At 36.2% G+C, this 15,833-nt stretch overlaps 1 protein-coding gene across 8 annotated transcripts in view; it reads right to left on the bottom strand.

Moving 5' to 3' along the window:
* LOC127453465 (chondroitin sulfate proteoglycan 5-like) overlaps positions 1 to 15,833 on the bottom strand; it is a 63,801-nt gene that overhangs the window by 40,314 nt on the left and 7,654 nt on the right. For 7 of the 8 annotated variants that reach the window (XM_051719837.1, XM_051719839.1, XM_051719842.1 and 4 more), the window contains exon 1: positions 5,556 to 6,073. The exons of the other annotated variant lie outside the window; for it this stretch is intronic. In XM_051719837.1, the coding sequence (XP_051575797.1) occupies positions 5,556 to 5,652 (97 nt within the window). In that variant the 5' untranslated portion in view covers positions 5,653 to 6,073. Of the gene's footprint in view, positions 1 to 5,555; positions 6,074 to 15,833 lie in introns of those variants that run through there. 8 annotated transcript variants of the gene reach the window in all.

The following is a 15,833-nucleotide window of genomic DNA, read 5'->3' as shown; positions in this document are numbered from 1 at the left end:
TTGATCAAGGAGAATTGGCAAATTATAGACCGATTTCAAATCTCCAATTTATGTTGAAAATACTTGAAAAGGTAGTGTCCTCCAAACTATGTTACTTTTTACAGAGAAATGGTATATATGAAGAATTTCAGTCAGGCTTTAGGTCCCATAATAGTACAGAGACTGCACTTATCAGAGTTACAAATTACTTGCTCTTTTCATCTGATCGCGGCTTCATTTCTCTTCTAGTGCTTTTAGATCTTAGTGCTGCCTTCAACACCATAGATCATGACATTCTCTTTGATAGGCTTGAGAATTATGTTGGCATTTGTGGACAGGCATTAGCTTGGTTTAGGTCCTATCTCTCTGACCGCTACCACTTTGTCTGTATAAATGAGGAACTGTCAGATCAAATTAAAATTAAGTATGGAGTGCCACAGGGGACAGTTTTAGGGCCTCTGCTTTTCTCCTATATATGCTCCCCCTGGGAACATTATCAGGAACCATGGAATTAATTTTCACTGTTATGCCAACGATACACAACATTATATATTTCTTCGAAACCCGATGAAATTTCACAATTTTCCAAATCAACAGAGTGTATAAATTATATTAAAGAGTGGATGGCTAGAAATGTCCTTCTACTCAATTCCAATAAAACAGAAGTACTAATTATTGGAACAAAAACCTCAAAACATGAGACGCTAAAATATAATCTGACTCTTAATGGATGTACTTTAAATATGTAGGTGTTATATTTGATAGCAATCTAATCTTTGAAAAACACATTTCCAATATTTATAGAACTGCATTCTTCCACCTCAGAAATATTGCCAAGTTACGATACATGCTATCTGTTTCTGATGCTGAAAAACTAATTAATGCGTTCATGACCTCAAGACTAGATTTTTGTAACACATTACTTGGTGGATGCCCTGCAGGTTTAATAAATAAACCTCAGTTGGTTCAAATTGCAGCAGCGAGAGTGCAGTGCATAGCGTATACGGCTGACACGTGACAAAAGAATGAATGACTTGGACAAGAGGACTTGAGAGGTGAACTATTAATTTCTGTTTCCTGTACAGCGCCTATGCGGTTTTCACGTAACAAACGAATGGATGTTGTGCAATGCGCATGCGCGGCCAACACAAAATGAACGAATTACTCTCTGAGACTACTCGTTCTTCTGAGTCACATAAAAGATTAGTTAAAAATGAATGAATCGTTCATGAACGACCCATCACTAGTCTGCATGAGCTACATGCTTGAAATGAATTTGTGAAGCTGACTGCTCAAACACTGGAAACTCCACAGACATTGAGAATCATTCACATTGTATGAGATGACAAAAAAGAGCACTAATCTACTGTGAAGTGTGCAGCACATGTAGACTATACATTTATATGATTAAATCACAGCAATTGCACTTTAACGATCACACCGGGCCATGTAGCAAATTGTTTACAGATCTCTGCTGTTTATTCGGATGTGTGAAGCTTCTGTCAAAAACACACGACAAAATAAAAGCTCATATTAAAATAAAAGCTAGATGCCTGAAATTTAAGAAAATGCAACAGAAATATATTACAACTGCATTGTAAAATTTTATATTCAAAGTAGTAATATTCATAATAATTAAGAATGATTAATACATAATAATAATATTAATAATATTAATAATAATGATAATAAATAAGCAATATATCACAAGCAAGCATGTTGTACTGAATAAAAGTTTGCAACAAAAAAAAAATGCAATGGTATGTTGAAAAGTAATTGTTCTATTTTCACTTGTTAAAAGTTTTAAGAATTCATTTGATTGGTCACCATTTTGATGATAAAATTAAATTATTTTAAACTATAAAAAATGGAATTCTGAAAAAAAAAAAAAAAAAGGAAAGCAGGAATTGGGAAAAAATACAACTGATTTCAGTACGCTTGAAAACACTTAAGCAATGCATACTTATGTGAGATTTATTTTAATGTATTATTTAAATTGAAATGTAACTTTAAATTTGCTAAAGGAGTTTGTTCAATAGCACATTACCATCCTAGCATATTTTTGCTTTGGTATCGAAATTGGTATCGAGAACTGAGAAACTTCACTGGTATCAAAACTGACTACTGAAATTTTGGTATTGTGACAACACTACAGTCATTCAATGGGGAATCAAACTACACTGGTCGCACTCTGAAGATGAAGTTCTTAATAAGAAACGGTTCTCGGTTCCGAACCCTACGATTGGAAGAGAGAGATTGGAAAATAAGAAGGCTTGGTGACATCAGCAGAAAAGGGAAATTGTTTCAGAGGCAGAGCAAGTTATTATATATATTACATATGAAAGATAACGGAGACATTTTTCTTGGAAATAGCCACTAAATCATTTACAAAAAGATTAGTAACGTGTAGCCTATTTAAGAGAGGAAATTTGGGTAGAATTTTTATTTCATATTGACTTCAAGCAAAATGATGCAATCACCTACGGTTTAAAGAGAAAATTAAGTATTGAATCCAATAATGCACAAAGAATGTTAACAGAGAACATACTGCTGGTCTGAGACAGTGTAGATTGCCATGATATCCATGTTAATGAGGACCAGCAGTTGATGTCCATGAGTTCATGCCTAAATTATTGATTATCTGACCAACAATCAAGGAAAAAAGTCCTGATTGCTTCATCTCTCCAGAACTTTGTAACAAAATAAAAAGAATTGTAAGTATGTGTGTGAATTATAAAAATGAGGGATTCAGAGTAAATTGATTGCAATAAAATGTAGACCAAAGCAGGAAAAAAATAAACTCATCTGTTTCTCAACACAATAATGACCTGTTTCCATCTGTTAGACTTTGAAAACGAGAGGAAAGCTAAAATATATAATCTGTATTCTCAGCCTGATTATAGCAAAAGCCTTTAGTTAGACATTATTCTGAACAAGAACAAAGGGAAAGTTTTAATATCCCTGACAACTTAACACTCCATGGAATAGTTTACCTGGGCTAATTATGCAGGAGTTAACAAACAAATCTTTTGACCTTGGAATATATTCAGACAGCTGCCACTAGACGTCTCTATACCTCGCCAAGCATAAATCTTTTCATTTCTGTACTCAACAGGTGGTGGGATGAAGAAGGGATGTGTTGCCATGGGAACCAGCTTTCCCTTACTGTGCAGAGTGAATGCAACAGTGGAGCTTGAATGTGTTGTGCAAGAAAAAAACATCATTACAAATTCATACACTCACACTGAACACATAGAAAATAAAGAAGTGTTTCTAAGCCTTCAACAAAAAAATTATGATATTTAATCCAGACACACCTGCTTGATATTCAAGCATCTTCACAACCACTGATGTTCTATTAACATCCTCTTTGCTGTTGTTATACTTTGACAAGCTAACGTTTTGGTGCTGTAAATTGTTGTTTTTGAGTATATTACACCTGACACTACCACTATAGCCAATTAATCCATCAAAATGCACTAATGTTTCCATGCAGTAACTGTGATATCATGACAAAAATGCAATATGTTAACAAGACCTGACCATATTAATTTGAGACAACTTGTAACTGCATAAATGACATCATGTCCTTGAAACAAAGAACAGCAGCCTTTAAAATTGTCAGATTGGGCAATGTTGCGTTGAAATGTTTTTCTTAAACTGTATGCCTCTGTAATTTGAGAATATAGCACATTTCGAATGGTGGATAACATTTGTAAGGATTATCAGCATGGTCGAAGCAATGATGGCACACCCCAGACATCATTACCTCTATGGAGCGAGGGTTAAAGTGTTGTAGGACAAAGCATATAGCAGATATTCTCCTCTGCAGCTCAAAGGGATTGAGATCAGAATCCACTTGCTTTAAATGTAATCTTTCATTGCTTTAGATTGACACCCAGTAACAAGTGGCACATACATGGTTAAAAGTGCTATTAATCATATATGGGTAAATTTATCCAACACCAAGAGTAAAAGCATTAGTTGAGATCAGAGCAACTTCTGTAAAATGTAGATCATTTGACATAATGGACAAACAAGATACCATTATCAAAAGCTTCAACATTAAGGTTTGATGTTGACGTGGCGGGCAACACCTTTTCTTCTTCACCAGCATCTGAATTCGCCTAGCTCGGAAGAAACCAAATGTGTGTCCGCTGGACTCTTGAGACAATAAAAGGGCAATTCAGCAAATACTGAACGGAATACATTATCAAATCAATTACTGGGATCAAATCATATTTAAAACAGTTTACACAGCACCAATGATGACCTCAAGGATTGAAAAAGCTGCCTTTACTGGCTAATGGTACACTTCCCCGACTTACATTACAATTTTCAAGCAATTTTCTAAGTAAATCATGAGATCTTTTTTAAAGCATGGCTATAATTTCTTCGACATATGCCTTCTCGGTTACATAGGGGGTCTGAATGAACAATAAAAACCAAAAGCAGGTAGGAGAATGAATCTGACAAAGGGCATGATCACCGGTGACATCATCTTCACCTGGCTGGTACCATACTGGTCGCCATAACACCAGCTTTGACAAAGGTGTGTACAGCTGGGGCACCATTGAGTAAAACATGCAATGAATACGTAATAAATATGTAATAAATGGACCTGTACAAAGGCTGATTGCCATGGTCATTCTTTGCCCCCATGCAATTGATTGATTTTGCATAAAGGATTGCAAGAACACTTTTTCCTGTCTTGTTGCTGGGCAGTGAAATGCAGAAATTGAGCATCCAACTGGATGGACAATAGATAACCCTCTATGCATTTCGGTTTGATACGATTAATGGAAACGACCTGCGTAATTACCCAGATAAAGAGAAGACCAAAATGAGATCATCACTTGTGATGAGGGATCTATTGGAATTTTCCCATTGGGTTGGTCCTCCATCCCTCCCTGGACATCTTGGGAAAGGGGGAATATCACAGTGAATTTAAAAATCTAAGCGGCTGGTCATTACAACAATAAAGACATTCTTTTTTTTCCGTGCGTAAAATCAAAACACGATCATAAAGAGTGTGATTTGCAACCAGAGTCGTGCTGTGCAAGAATGTCCGAGCATAAATTATTCGGTGCCGTAATCCTGCCTTTGTGTGCCTCCATCACTGCCATAGTGACAGCTGCTCTTTGGAATAATCACAGCACAGTAACTCTGCACATGCCTTACTACTACTAGCTACTACGACTGCATTGGGGACCAGAGAAAACAAAAATTTGCACATGACATTACGGTCAATATCTCAATGGGAAATTCTATATCAGTGGCTATAAATGTTTTCTTTTTGCGAGGTTTTCCTCTCCTTTCATTGTGGGTTTATTAATGGTGATGTGAATTTTTGGACGAATCCCCAAATATCCCAGTACGACATTTAACCTACATTTCCACGGCGCTGGTCCAAAGCACATCAGCACCAGGCGCGCACAGTCATGATTCAAGCGCACGCAGCAAAACCAGCAGCGGCTGCACTACTGACCGACATTCCCATTTTGCAAAGCTGTTCTTTCATGTCACCTCGTTTTTAAAAGCATGTTTTAATATGCAAGTGTGAAGTAAAATCTTACCATGCGCAAACACCGGTATCAAGAAGACAACCAGAAGGACAGAGAGCATCAGCGCGCTCCAGCATCCTGAACAGAACCTCATCTCTTTTCGGCTCATGCTTGCATGGAACAGTCAGAAATATACCTGGAAAAATGCTATAACTCCTTTAAAACGATTTATTTCAAGTTGAGAAATAAATCCCGGATGCGTCCTCTTGTCCAGTCTGTTATATCTTATCTCCTCTACGCGTCTCCATGCCCATCTATCAGTGAGATATCTTCACGTATTTGCTTACTACCCTTGTCAGTTTTTTATTTATTTAATGCGATGGAATTTTTTTCCCTTTATGGTCCCATTACCATAGACCATGTGCAAGTCCGTTATCTCGCTGAAAGACAGACGGACAGACGCGCGGTCAGTGCCGAATCAACCGGGTTCTGGAACCAAACCGACGCGCGTCCACTTGGAGAGTATGAATCGCTTCCCGGGCTGAGAGATGCGATTCTACTCGTTCTCACACAGTCTGAGAGGGAAAATGATTTCGGCTCCGACTGTCTCCCCACCCCCTCTTCTCCCCACCCCATCCCCAAGTTCTAATTCCTTTCAATAACATTCAACTACTGACAAACAACCTTTCAAAGCACAGGCTCGCCTTTGCTTTGCTCGTCCACAGGGTTTTATTTTGGATAGCTAAAGTTGATGTGATGTGGACTCTACTGCATTGGCACAGTTTTTCATATTCATTGCATATTTCAGTATATATGTTAATATATAGGCTATTAAATACATACACAATAATTAAATATTATAAATTAACTAATAATACACATTATAAAATATATTTTAATCAATTTAAATTATATTAAATTAATTATATTTTCATATTTATTTAATATATCAGCATATGTGTTAAAATATAGGCTGTTAAATATATTAACAAAATAATTAATAAAATAGCAAATTAATAATGTACACGATAAATTATATTTTAATCCATTAAAATTCTATTAAATCAAATTTAGATTAATTTCATATACCAGCATATATGTTAAATGAGCTATTAAATATTTTAACAAAATAATAAATAAAAGTGATAATTTACCAAAATATAAAAAAAATGTTTTTCTTAAATAGATAAAAATATGTTTATAGTGTATACACTATAAATACATTTGTATCTGTTTACATTTTATTAATTACATTTCATTTTCATTTAATATACCAGCATATATGTTAATATATAGGCAACTTAATTAATAATGCATTAACTTGCCTAGTATATATAAATACATATATATATATATATATATATATATATATATATATATATATATATATATATAATCAATAATCAATTTAAATTATATTACATTAAAAAAAAAAATGAAGGCGCCCCCACCCCAATTAGAACAATGTTTATTTACTAATCAATTGTAACATATTTTGAAATGGGGAAGTAAATTGCTACATCTGCCTATTTATAAAGCTACAGCATAAAACTGAAAATCATGTAGGCCAGTGGGTGCCAATGGACGTTTTGCTGCATCTTCCCTAACCTGTTAAAATAACTATTGAAGTAACAACGTCTAATAAAAGCAGATAAGAGGGCAAGAGACGATACATTTGTTATTTTCAAGGCTGTGATATGGTCCAGATTGTTTATGGGTTTAGGTTTAAGATGAGAAGAATGGGACAATAAAGCCAGAGTAGGGCCAGAAGGCATGAGATACACTCCCCTGGTGGCGGTGATGAATGCAGAGCACCACTGAGAATGACAAGGGATGGCAACAGGCGGTTTACCAGTGGCTTGTGTTTGTGATCTATGTGTGGGCTTGTGTTATGAGTGTTCACACCAGCAAAAAGGAAGAACAAAAAACAATTGCATCATAAAGCAAAAATCCACTATCTGCCCTTCAGTACACATAATGGGACAAATTACAAGTTTGATGAAGCAGAGGTATTTAAAAAACCTTGCAAATGCCATTCAGATTTGAGATTAGATTAATTTGAAACATGAAACATGTAACTGAAACAAGAGAATCATGACTCTGTAGTGGTCCTCAGAGGTTAAAAAGGCTCATAAATTGGCCAAATCAGGGTTTGCTTTAAATCTACTCATATTAACAGTGACAGTAAAGTTTTAGGTATACAATTATGGGTAGGGTATAGTAAATATACCATTACATCCATATAAAAACCATTGTGTCTATCACTAAAATAGTAACACAAAGAGTAACCTTGAGAAGTTGTCACATCCCCAGTGCAACCAAACCAAGATTTAACTGTACTGAGAAATTGATCTGTCCTATGCTTTACTAACTGACATGAACACCAAAACTAGGCATATACATCTATTTTGCTTTGAGCATTTGAGTATGCAACACTTATTCAGGGCAGACTGCAATTTTTGTGGTCTGTTACATCACACTTCTAAAGAAAACCATTTTAAAATAAAATCAGCATCTAGTGTCACCAGGTGACTTTGCTTTCTTCTTTCTTTTTTCCACTTCCTGTGTCTGAAACTACAGGGTTCATATACCATATTACTGCATAAATATTGCAAACAGAATAAAGGATTTTTCTCTGTTCTTTTGACAGTTATATTAATATGGCATACATGGTTAAGTAATGTGAGACACAAGAAAAATATTTTCTGAGGGGGTTATAAGGTAATTATGAAGGATTATGTGTGATACACAACATACTGCACGTTGTACAATAAAATATTCTTAACATTCTTAGATGATCACATCATGTCTTTCTGCATCTTTTGTACATTCAGTTAAATGAGGAAGTACCAAATCATTGATATTCTCCAACCATGGACTCATTAACCCCGTCTCTACCACACCTCCTTCTCCCCTCCTACTCGTTCCCACACTGCTCTCCGAGTGCAAGATTTGGTTAAGTGCCAACAGGCTCAGCTTCAAAGAAACTGTACAAGTGAAGAGCCGATGTACTGTGGACCTCCAACCAGTGCTCCTACATTTATCCCAATATACTGAACAACCTTACATATTTCCCAAAGTTGCTTGGGGAAAATAGCTCAAAGTATAGTTCACCCAAAAATTAAAATGAATCCACAAAAAAAACCAAAAAAAAACAAAATCAATGCAATTTCACTGCCATTGTATTGAAAAGGCGGACATGGATAGTCATATATACATAGATGAACCAGAATTTAATATTTTAATGTTTGTGTTTATGCTACAGGCTGCACACAGTCTATTTGGAATTGATGATCCAGTACTGACTTGGCAAAGTGTAAAAGCAGTGGAGAACAGGGCCCCTTGATGGGCACTGCTGGCAAGCCGCCTTCTCCTTCTCCCTTTCATTCTTTGAAAGCTAAAAAACCCAACTGAGAAGACACACGACCACACAACGTAACACACCACACCAGATAGAAATGTCTGTCAGGTATATATCAGGTGTGTCACTTTGTCCTTGAAGCTCAAACCATCACACACATAAACATTTGCCTTCAAAAAAATTCAAAACAGGACTCACACTATGCTTAACATCTACAGTTAACATCTTTTTTAACCCATGTGCTGTGTTTCTGATTAGCTACCACTCTTTGTGTTCCAGGTCAAAATGAAATGACCGACCGACTCCATATTTAATTTTTTTTTTTTTTTTTTTTAAATGTATATGTTTTTATTGATAGAAGGATTAATTCAACTGAGCCTATCCGGGACAGTGGGGGGCACTCCTTGCAGAAAAAAAAAAAAAAAAATATATATATATATATATATATATATATATATATATATATATATATATATATATATATATATATATATACTGTATATATATTAATAATTACGTAATAAATTTATAAGCACTTACTTTATCTGAACAAAATAGATGTCATTTTTAAAGCCTAGAATCTGGACTTTGCAATGCATATAGCTGATCCTTCCAATTCTTAAATAATGCTTTTTAATTTGCTGACAAATAAGAACTGTTTCGTTCTCATCATTTACAAATTTGTTATCACAAAAATTATATTCAGTGTTGGTAAAACCATAAAGCAGATGAGATGTAAAATGTAAATCGGAAAGAGAAGGTCGACTTTTTATTTAAAGCAAAAATCGGTATATGCTAACCGAAATTTAAAGCACTGCCCCCAGTGGCCAAAGCAGTAAGTGTTGTAGGGCATATAGGCACGTGTAAGCTCCATTTATGTCCAGGAGAGGTTGTCAAAAGCTAGTTGTGAAGTGAGTTCTTTTCAGCTATACAGGATGTAATACACTGAAGAGGAATGCATATCTTATGGATTCTTCCCCCAACCCAAACCTAAACCTAACCATAAGTGGAGTAAAAATGAAATGTTGGGGGACAGGTGCAACCTCAGAATCACGCTCGTCACTGATTAACTGAACACGATTACTTCCTGGTTTCAACGTTGTCCGATCCCGGGTCTCTCATGCTGCTGATGCAATGCGCTGCCAGTCGAGCAATGTGGGAAGGTAAACACATTGAAATAGATTCAAAAATGTCTAGTGGGAAATGTTGCATGTCAGTGAGTCGGCATAATGTCGCCGATCCTAGGGTACCGGAACTTTCGGAAACAGCATGCCAACTTCCTGTGTGACCATGTTGATTATATATTATTGGAAAGATCTCAATTAGTAGAATGCAATGAGCAAATTTGTTTCACTCAGAGGCCAAATTTCAGTGAGTATTAGTGTATGAAATTCCCACAGACACACATAAATATTACTAAACAAAAATGTTTTTTTTGTCACGTTTTTCCTTATTACATCCCGAAACATATAATACAGACAATGACTTATCGTAATTTACAGCAGATTATCCCAAACGAGACCAAACGCAACATAATATGATAAGTAGATCTTGAAATATTCTTCAAAGATTACACATGGAAAGACGATGCACAAGAGGGCGCTTCACTCATGATGTGTGTTTGTATTTATGTATGTGTGTGCACATGTCCGAGGACTTTATGTGTGCAAACACACATCCACATATGTGCTCATCTAAAGGATTGGAATACTCCTGAACATTTCAAATTTCTGTATTTTGTAATCTAATCCATTCATTTCCAATGGCCGGTCATTTCTGACCGGGAACACAACAAGTGTAACAAAGTGAAATAAAACCAAGAAAATTAAAAAATGGTCAAAACATTTTGGTGTTTTTAGATATCACATGCGAACAAAGTCAAGGAATTTTATTCCAATTGGATCAAGTAAAAAAAAAAAGTAAAAAAGAAAAAAACAAATTGTCTGTCAACATCAAAATGACCAGAACACAACATAAGGTTAAACACCTGGTTATGGCCACTTTTAACCTTGGGTTAAGAAGAGTTTTATACTTGTTAATTTTGAAACGGGTTCAGCATGTGAGTTGACACGTGAGCCAAAGTGTTATAAAAGCATTACAAAATGACGTGGTTGCTTCAGCAATTGCGTTTTTCATCTCACATTTGCTTTTATGACTCTATCGGTTAGGTTTAGGTTAAAGGTTTAGGGTAGGGAGGTAGGTTTTGTTAATTTAACTCTCGATAGAGCATTATCCTTAAAAACCTCATCTGTCTGGGAGAATATTTAACTCTGCCATGATACGTGTAGGGAGCCACGTAAAATCATTTTGCAAAAATGTTGCCACAGTCACATAATTTTCATGAAATCAGGCTGTGTTTAGCAGACATCTAACAGACAACCAATTATAAACTATGCTAAGATCTTTAGGCATTCATGGACCTTGTACATTCACAAAAACTTTCCACACACTATAATGCAAATTAGAACATTTAACCAGGGTTTACAAATGTACAGTGTAAAATCTCGAAAACCTCACTACCCAGTATTAACTACTAACCCAGGGTACAGTATGAACAGTGTGAAACTGTTAATGTGAAAAAGATAACCAAGGACAGTGTTAATATACATTAGAATGACACTGGGTTAACAATTTCAAATGTGAAAAACCCAAACATAAATACTTTTAATAAAAGCCTACAAAAAATAAGAATGTTATAATAACAGCATGGGCAGCCAACAATAATACTGAGGTTGAGGGCCTCATAATCTTCTCTTCCATTTAGTGTGATGGTGTTGTTTTGATAGCCTGAGCTCCAGTTGGTTTAAATCTAAAGGAACAACACATTATTTAATCCCAAATGCAACAAAAACAGTTGCCTCATGCACTATTATCTTCTCAAATCCAAGCGATCCAAAATACTGAATTCACTTTCTGAGCAAGAACAATGATTATTTATCTCCTGGAAAGCATCTTTCTAGATTTCACCTCTTGACCTGAAGTTCTTATCTTGTTGACAAAAATATAAAATTGGATAAGGAGAAAAAACCCCAATAACAACTTATACTATTTTTGTGGTCATACAATAACAGCAATGTCTTATTTAAACTCTTCGGTCTGCACTGGTGAACTAATGGGTGTTATGGTAAAAACACAGATTAAGCCAGCATACCATATTACAGATAGCTGATCCTCTGTCACCAGGCCATGATAAAACATGAGAAAAAATCTTACAGGCTTATGTTGAAGGAGGGACCTGAGTCATATCTGGGGACCAGAATATCAAAGAGACTAAGACCAAAGTATACTTTGGTTTTTCATGTGCTAGAAGGTCTTGCTCACAGTGTGCGTGACGCATATTTCATCATCAGCACAGTCCAAGCAGACCGTTCGCGTGCAGTCCAGTTTTTCCCAGCCTGGTCTCAGGAACATTACGTGACTGTGGCAACATTTTGGCAAAATGAAATTACGTGCCTTAGCACATGTTTGGCTGCAGTTTCCCAGTGAAATGTCCAGTGGGGATCAGAAGGTAAATTAAGGATAAGTTTTTAAGGTAAATTTTAGATGGAAGTTTTAATGAGTAAAATGTACCTCCCTAACCTAAAACTTGAACCTAATCCTAACCAATAGTGATCTAAAATTAAATGAGAGGTAAACACAAAATATAAATCCTTACCCTTAACCAACACCTCAACCTAACCGATAGCATCCAAAAACAAAATAAGAAATGAAAAACACATTTTCTGAAGCAACCACATCAGTTTGTGTTGCTTATTTACACTTTCTTCACACGTGTCAACTTGTGTGTTTGACTGGTCTCGATTCACATACTTCAGAGTCCAGAATCCAACACTCTATCAAGTGAGCTATTGCAGAAGTTAATTACATTGGAATAAGTGTGTAAATGTAGGAGAGTCTGTAATTCATGCATTCAAATTTATCATTTTTTCAAATTATGTGCTATAGTAAAAGTGTTTCGATATCACAACATAGCAGTGTGATTATAATCCACTTCCTTCGTGGCCACAGCTAAGACCCTTCTTGTTTTCTCCTACGCCTACATCAACGATTTAATTTTCTTTTTATTCAAGTGCCATTAGCACACTGCTGCTATTCCAGGCTCTGGACAGTCTGGAGTTTGGATCATACAGACTTATGTGCTGCCAACCAGAGCAGAACTAAACTGTTTGTGCAGTCCCCACTCCCCACCATTAGCATTGGCCCATCCCCCAGTCTTTGCTCCCTGAATGCTTCATTTCTATACAGCACAGCAGATGCACTGTAACTTTTTATAGCTTACAGTGATGTCTTGTGTGAGTGGTAACATATTCATGCCATATTAATAAGAGATCATGGTCGTTGGTTCCAATATCGATGAGCATGAACTTCAGAGGACCACAAGATCATAGCACTGTCGATTAGCATTGATTTGCATGATGCATGATGAATGCATGATGATCAGTGACATCTCTTTGTTCCATTTATGTACCAATATGCTGAGGAGAATGATTGTAATAATGTAGGTCTATTGGTAAAGCATAGCACTAGCAATGTCAGGGGATCAATTCCCAGTTAACACATGAACCGATAAAAATTGTACACCTTGTATGTGCTGCAAGAATCAGATTTTTGCTGAATCCAATTAAAATCTGTTTAGTTGTTTGTAGTCTAAAGAATAAAAAGCACATGAAATCGTTTGGATGTGATTTGATTAAAATCTGATTTTTGGAGCCTGATCTCATGAAATGTCACAAAATGACTGTAGTGACATTTTTGCAACACAATATTACATGGCTCCTGACACGTATTGCGGCATTTCTGAGATGAAATGTCAACTCAGTGGCACTTAAAGCAAGTTAAATGTTCTCCCAGTCAGATGAGGTTTTTCAGGTTAATGCTCAATTTTGTTTTAAATAAACAAAACCTACCTTCCTTCCCTAAAATTTAACTCTAACCGACAGTGTCATAAAAAGCAGATATGAAATGAAAAACGCAATAGCTGAAGCAACCAGGTCATATTTGCATTTATTACACTTTCGGCTGAAGTATCGACTCGTAAGTAAGTGTTAATGAACTGTTAATCTGCCTCTTTTGATTTGTGTGAAAGAGAATAAAAGTAATTGTTGCTTTAGCACCTCTAGTGTTCATTTCACCAGGAAACTGCCGATATAGGTACAACAAGCCACATAAAAAGTATTTTGTAAAGATGTAGGTATAGTGACATGTTTCATATGAGACCAAGTTTTTTTTTTTTTTAAAGCATCAAATCGGATATCACGTCTTTTTTTATAATTTGGAAAACATCATGTATTTTGACATCACATGCATGATATTGTCTAAATCTGTGTCTGAATTCACCCATTTTTGGCTCTTAAGACATTCTATTAAAGGAATGTTCAGGGTTCAATACAAGTTAAGCTCAATGAACAGCATTTGTGGCATAATGATGATTACCATAAAAATTAATTTCGACTTGTTCCTCCTTTTCTTTAAAAAATGCAAAAATCTGGGTCACAGTGAGGCACTTACAATGGAAGTACAATTTGAATGTTAAAATACTCATTGTTTCAAACATATAGCCACAAGACATAAAGGGTATGCGTGTAAACATGATTTTAGTGTGATAAAATCTCTTACTTGCCTTTTCTGGGTAAAGTTATAGCCAGTTTTACAGCTTTGTTACCGTGACGATATAATGTCAACAAACCCTAAACTGACAAAAAAATATGAAATAATACATGCATTTTAACAGGAGAATTCATGTAAGTGCTTTTATGAAATTATAAGCTTCACATTTCTGTGTTTAAACCGTCCAAAATTGTCCATTGTAAGTGCCTCACTGTAACCTCGTATTTTGCTTTTTTAAATTTTGTGGATAATTTTGGCAATATTATATAAAATATGAAAACATTCTGTACTATTTATCACACTAGTGTGCTTTACTGTTTAACCAGGAAGTTTGTTTTGAAATGCTTTTATTTTGAACAAAATGGCACAAAGGTGATACTTGTGGTGTTCCTGGTCAAAAATGGCCACTGAAAATGAATGGGGGAGATAAAAAATAAGAGAACATTTTAGTGTTCAGGAGCATGTTCATCATGTTCATGTTCACATTTGTGCATGTGTGCATGCAAACATAAAGGCCTCGGACCTGTGCACGCGCACATACACACACATTTGCACTAACACACACACATGCACACGCACATGCACATGCACAAACTCTTTTGAGTATAACATGCTTTCTTTTTCACATAGATGAACTTTATCCTACCCTGAACTGCATCCAACATCCATTCATCCATCCAACATTACCACACACACAAACACGCATGCACACACGCTGCATGCACACACACACACACACACACACACACACACACAGTAGAACCTTCTTTGCCCCATAGTGACCCCTCTCCAACAGAATCTTTCTTTGATGATCTTTCAAATGCAGAGCACACATTTGCAAGGCACATGCAAAAAGCTATTGTCAGGACACAAACCACCAGGTGTTAGTTAATTTAATTTATTGTTGATTAGAAAATATAACAAAGGGGTCCTGGGTAGCTCAGTGGTGAAAGACGCTGACTACCACCCCTGGAGTCACGAGTTCGAATCCAGGGTGTGCTGAGTGACTCCAGCCAGGTCTCCTAAGCAACCAAATTGGCCCGGTTGCTAGGGAGGGTAGAGTCACTTGGGGTAACCTCCTCGTGGTCGCTATAATGTGGTTCATTCTCAGTGGGACGCGTGGTGAGTTGAGCGTGGATGGCGTGAAGCCTCCACACGCGCTATGTCTCCGTGGCAACGCGCTCAACAAGCTACATGATAAGATGCACGGGTTGGTGGTCTCAGACACGGAGGCAGCCGGGATTCGTCCTCTGCCACCCGGATTGAGGCGAAGCACTACTCGACCACAAGGATTTAAAAGCACATTGGGAATTGGGCATTCCAAATTGGGTTTTCCAAAAAAGAAAATATAACAGAAATATGAAGTGTTGGTATTTTTGTTC

This window comes from Myxocyprinus asiaticus, chromosome 15 (genome assembly GCF_019703515.2).
Source record: "Myxocyprinus asiaticus isolate MX2 ecotype Aquarium Trade chromosome 15, UBuf_Myxa_2, whole genome shotgun sequence".
NCBI lineage: Eukaryota > Metazoa > Chordata > Actinopteri > Cypriniformes > Catostomidae > Myxocyprinus > Myxocyprinus asiaticus.
The sequence above is the reverse complement of the archived record's forward strand: the minus strand, read 5'-3'. Positions and strand labels throughout refer to the sequence as shown.